The sequence below is a fragment of the Theobroma umbraticum genome, unplaced genomic scaffold, assembly GCF_002168275.2.
Source record: "Theobroma umbraticum cultivar Fairchild unplaced genomic scaffold, ASM216827v3 scaffold_130.0, whole genome shotgun sequence".
In the NCBI taxonomy this organism is placed as follows: Eukaryota; Viridiplantae; Streptophyta; class Magnoliopsida; order Malvales; family Malvaceae; genus Theobroma; species Theobroma umbraticum.
This window is the reverse complement of record NW_018397264.1, coordinates 583,867-589,466: the sequence shown is the minus strand read 5'-3', so window position 1 is coordinate 589,466 and position 5,600 is coordinate 583,867. Positions and strand designations below refer to the sequence as shown.

Below are 5,600 nucleotides of genomic sequence, written 5' to 3'. Positions count from 1 at the left end.
AACCCAGCCGATTGCGGCCGTCGAACAGAACCGAGCCGAGCCGACCCGAGTAGAGAGAGAGAGAGAGAGAGATTATCTCCGTACGAGAGCCCCATCAGAGGCATCCTGGACCAACCATGTCCAAATCGCTGATGCTATGACCTCTAATAAAAAGTCCTGTGCTATCCACGTGCTCTTCTCTCATTGGCCCTTCACTCCTCTCCAAACACTACTCCTCTGCTTTTTCCCCCATTTCTATTACTATAGTATTAAATTATTTTTCTTTTTTAAGGGAAAAAGGTGGTTCATCAAAACCCTCGTCGGAACAGACACAAAAAAATTTCTCGGAATATCATCTCCATCATCGGAGGAGCTTCTAACTTAGCTAGATAGACAAACAAACCTCAAACTGAATCTCTTCACTCTCTTTTTTTTTTTTTAGATTTATTTTTCTAAAATTATTCTTCCTTTGATGAATTGAAACTTCTCTGTTTTAAGTGAAAGCTTGAGCTCCATGTGATTACCAGTCTTTTTTTTTTTTTTTGCGTGGACTGTAAGTCGCTTTTGTCTCATCTTCTTCTCCTTTGTTAGGGTTTCATTTCTTTATTATATTCTTGTTATTATCTTCCAATAGGCTTGGAGCTCAAGCGAAATTTCAACAAGGTTTCAAACAAAGAAAAGAAACGAAGTAAAAGACAGTAAAATCCGTTGCCGGAATTCAAAGAGCTTAATTGGATGGTTGGTTTGGGAGGGGAAAGAGGAATCGGAAGGATTATTTGGGTTCGGTGGTTTGAAGGTGATGTGGAAATTGAAAGAAGCCTTTGATTTTTAAGATAATGCAAAATTTTAATTTGATTGATGAAATGAGGAATTCGGGAATAATTTAGAAACCAAAAAAGGAAAACAAAGGTAGCAAAAGTTGCAACTATGAGTTGCAGCGAGGAAGAAACAAGAAGCGTCGTCGTTTCAAATGGGTCGGTAACGGCTGCTCAAGAGTTGACCATCGATCAAAATTTGCTCATTGACCCGAAATTGTTATTTATCGGCTCCAAAATCGGCGAAGGAGCTCATGGCAAAGTTTACGAAGGAAGGTCAGTCTCAAACACCTCTGTAATAACAATAGTTCTAATTTACTCATAATTATTTTGTCAGACGCCAAACAAAAGGAGCCATAGTATTTTAGTGGTGGGGATTTTTTTTCTTAATCTTCTTATTGTAATCCGAGCTTTTGTAGTTAATTATACCCCAAACTAACAAATTTAAATTTTTTTTATTAGAAAATACATTTTTGATGCTTGTGTGGATGTAACAGGAGAAGTCAATATATGAAGAACATTGTTTTTCCTTTCTAAGTATCACTATTTCTTGAAGATTTTTTGTACAGATGATTTATTTATTCTGTTGTAGAAAAAAGAATGATGGAGATAGTATTTTAATTTGTAAAGGTTTTAAGTGAAACCATGTGATGGGGATAAATTGTAAAATTGTGTTTGTTCACTAAGGCTGCTGTCCTAGTTACATAGGGGTGAGTCTAATATTTTTCCAGGTATGGTGATCGGATCGTTGCTATTAAAGTTCTTCACCGCGGGAGTACTGTGGAGGAAAGAACTGCACTTGAGAGTCGTTTTGCTCGTGAGGTTAACATGATGTCTCGAGTAAAACACGAGAATCTTGTCAAGGTGACTGTTCAAAACGTGAAATGCAGTATGCAGTAGTATTTTCTTTGATGCTTTTAATATCGACTGTTTCATCGAGGGAATCTATGGTTTATCTGTTTCTCACCTGCAATAGGGAATTTGTTGCCTTGGCAGTTCTTTGGAGCTTGTAAGGACCCGCTGATGGCAATAGTAACTGAGCTATTACCAGGAATGTCCCTCCGCAAATATTTAATTAGCATCCGTCCGAAAGTTTTAGACTTTCATGTGGCTTTGAATTTTGCGCTTGACATTGCTCGAGCCATGGAATGTCTGCATGCCAATGGGATTATACATAGAGATCTAAAGCCTGGTACTTCTTGAGCATCCTTCAGCAGTTATAAGAGAATGCTATTTTATAGAAGAATTTTTTAGTAATTGGATAGGCTTGCTTGGAATAATTCAAAGGGCGCAATGATACCTTTCATAGCAGCATCTGGAATGTGGATATTTCATTCTGGTTTATAATCATCTTTTCACTTAGAGATGGTTTCGTGCTCTAATCCGGTTTCTCTGTCTCTTGGGCATGTTTGCATGAAGTCTTCACAGCTGTCAAATTATTTAGTAACTGTGCAGAAACTGAAATTTATATATTAACTAGGATGCGGTTTGTCCCTTTTCCTTTAAGTCCAAATTCTTTCTCTCTGTGCTGTGCACTAGTGGGTTTAGATAATTTTTTTTTTGAATTATTTGCAGCTGCATTGGTCTCTTTATTTGCGACTGTTTTCTATGTTACATTCAATCAATACTATCCCCAATTTTATATTGGAACCTGAATATGCATTACACAACTGTCCTATGCTTTTAAATGCACTCACTTTGCGACTGGAGTTGCAGTGGCTGATGCTTGTATCTGATTGAATCTGTGCCATTGAAATTGTGGGTTGTAGTTCCCTGTTTGATGTAATACCATTGTTCTAGTTTAGCATCTAGTTCTTGATTACTTTGACTAAGTGCAAATTTGTATGGAAATTTATCAATGCAGATAACTTGTTGCTGACAGCAAACCAGAGGTCTGTTAAACTTGCAGATTTTGGTCTTGCAAGGGAAGAATCTGTGACAGAGATGATGACTGCAGAGACTGGGACTTATCGCTGGATGGCCCCTGAGGTTTGTGCTAGTTTGTTTTAGCGGAATGGACAAACAATCCTATTTACAATGAAGATTGAAGCTTTTTTTTTTTCTCTTCTTGTTAGTTACAACATTTAAGTTACTTTCCAATTTCTTGTCAACTGGTGAATATCCTCTCCCCTCTGTAAGTCATTAATGTTCTTTGGAGGCAATAAGTCTATTGTTTATGAAAATCATCAGGTTTAAATATAGTTTCAAATATCTAGATTACCAGATTACTGAATGATGTAAGTTTATGAAAATCATCAAGTTTTAATTAGGAGGGGAAAATTTATCATTTTCTCTGATGTACTTACTCTATATTGATAGACATTTGTATGCAGAGATGTTTATATATATTTGGATTTTTTTTGGTTGAATAGTTAATGGCGAAACCTTAGCTGCATACAGAATAACCCTACTCTATTTAAACTATTTGTGATCTCTGCAGTTTTCTTAAGAGGTTGCAGGGGAATCCATCTATTGGTAATTCATTTATTAGTCTGCAGTGATTTATTGATTTTTGCTCAAATGAGTTTGGCATATTTTTACCTTGTAAATTAATGTATTCCTTGATCATTTATTAAAGTCATATTTAGTAGCTGACTGGATTAATATACATAAATTACTCTTGAACCACTTTCTAGCCTGTTTTAGTTTTGGATGGCAACTAATAAATTACAATAAAGTAGGACATTTATATTCTGCAGTTGGTGAAATTCCCTCTCATCATACTCTACTCATCCTCCTCCTTGCTGAACTTTTTGTCATCACGGCGTCATGGTTATGATCCATTCATGTAACAAAAAGTAATTCTATGGGTAGATTAACTTTTGTACACCATTCTACTTGCATATTATCACTCTTTTACTGTCAATCTGTCATTGTAGTTGTATAGCACAGTGACATTGCGTCAGGGAGAGAAAAAGCATTACAATAACAAGGTTGATGTCTACAGCTTTGGAATTGTCTTATGGGAATTGTTGACCAATCGCATGCCATTTGAAGGCATGTCCAATTTGCAGGCAGCTTATGCTGCTGCTTTTAAGGTGCAAGTCTTTTTTTTTTTTTTAAGTAAAGGTGCAAGTCTTTAATGCTTTGATTTGCTATGCATGATAAATGTTTAAATGAACAGATAACTAACTAGGTTGATGTCATATGAGTGTGCAGCAAGAGCGACCTAGCGTTCCAGAGGATATATCCCCTGATCTGGCATTTATCATACAATCATGTTGGGTTGAGGACCCTAACATGAGGCCCAGCTTCAGCCAGATAATCCGTATGCTGAATGCAATTCTCTTCACACTCACACCACCTTCACCATCCATACCTGAATCTGACACCAGCGAGACAGCAGAAACAAGTAATGGAACCATGACTGAGTTATCTGCTCGAACAAAGGGGAAGTTTGCTTTCCTTCGTCAACTGTTCACTGCCAAGAGGACAAGGAACTCACAATGAGGGTAAAATTTTGGAAAAAGTTTCTTTTTGTTCCAACTTAATATAGTTGGCATGCGATAGTAGCTAGATACATGTTTTAACTGAACATTTTCTTAGTTAGCCATTATGATGACTGTTATCAAGTGAAGGAAATGTGGGATGTGGAAGGATGCTTGTTGGGTAATTCCTTGGCAAAATAAAAGACAAATAGGGCACCATTTACGTTGTCTAGTTGACTTTGTTGTAAAGAAGATACACGGTTTTGATATCTTTCTGTTCATATCAATGTTACCTTCATCAGAAAAAGGCTATTACAGTGCAAATTAACAATTTGGTTTTAGCAGCTGTAGTTAAAGTGATTGCCCAAGATCATTTTGTGCGTGTGAGTGAAAAATATAAACTAGTGGGTATTTCATTCTTGTTTCTGTTTCTGAACGTGATGGCATTCTTTCATGTCATATATTTAGGTTTGATGGTTGCTTGGATTTGTGCTTTAGGCATTATTTATGATGCCAGAATGCTTGGGAAATAATAGGTCTCACTCACATCAGGCTGTTGGTTCTCATGACACGTGGAGCAAGAGTAGGGATCTAAGAATCGTGGTAGACTATTCTTTTGTCCATGCTTGCTTGTTCATATATAATGCCTTGTGATTGGGCCTGAATATGTGGTCCTTGAAAGATGTTTGGCGTAGTTGCTGTGAAAAGCTCTAATAGAAGCAATTACTGTTACAGAGCTGTAAATTTAGTGGGGCAATTATCAGTTGCATTTGTTTCTGTCACCATTGGCATCACATTGGATTGCGCTGAATACATTGTAGAGGATGGTACCTGAAGCAGGAAATGAAATTTTGCATCGGGGTGGCTGGAGATGAGAAACACACCAGTCTGAGGAAACTCTTTGGGAACTGATGTTATTTGTCCACTAAAGGTGGAGCCTGACTGGATCTTTCAAGCTGGTGTCAAGGGTGCCTAGCCCTAGACCTCAGAAAATGGAAGTGTATGCTCATGCAGAGGAGTAATCCTTCGAATTAAAGTGGAAAACAACAAAACGGAAACAACCAAGAATGGAAGAAGGTTTCCTCTCAAACTTTATTAAGCTGTGGCGAACAGTCCGTATGACGCAAAGCAGACGATTAATTTATTAAGATATGAAACTCGTCGCATGATGTAACGTTTTAACAAAATATTAAGTCATGCGTGACCAGCGGAGTAGACGAAGAACGTAATTTTTTTGTGTATCCGTCGACTAAATCAAAGCTGTGGTCTTGGGTCTATCAAGTTGAAATTGAAGGGATTAAACCAAACCTTGTTTCCTATGTTAGTCTGTATTCACTGGGAACTAAAGCTCGGTCAATTTTGGTCCCTTCCTAAACTG

The 5,600-nt window shown here is 37.4% G+C and overlaps 1 protein-coding gene across 1 annotated transcript; it reads left to right on the top strand.

The window, feature by feature from the left end:
• The first annotated feature begins 252 nt into the window (after positions 1 to 252).
• On the top strand, positions 253 to 4,642 carry LOC110421247 (Protein kinase superfamily protein). The gene is made up of 7 exons (XM_021434785.2): positions 253 to 532; positions 614 to 1,070; positions 1,526 to 1,658; positions 1,791 to 1,986; positions 2,659 to 2,783; positions 3,674 to 3,832; positions 3,954 to 4,642. The coding sequence occupies exons 2-7, from the start codon at positions 907 to 909 to the stop codon at positions 4,242 to 4,244; spliced, it is 1,068 nt and encodes a 355-aa protein (XP_021290460.1). The 5' UTR covers positions 253 to 532; positions 614 to 906; the 3' UTR covers positions 4,245 to 4,642.
• Positions 4,643 to 5,600: the final 958 nt, after the last annotated feature.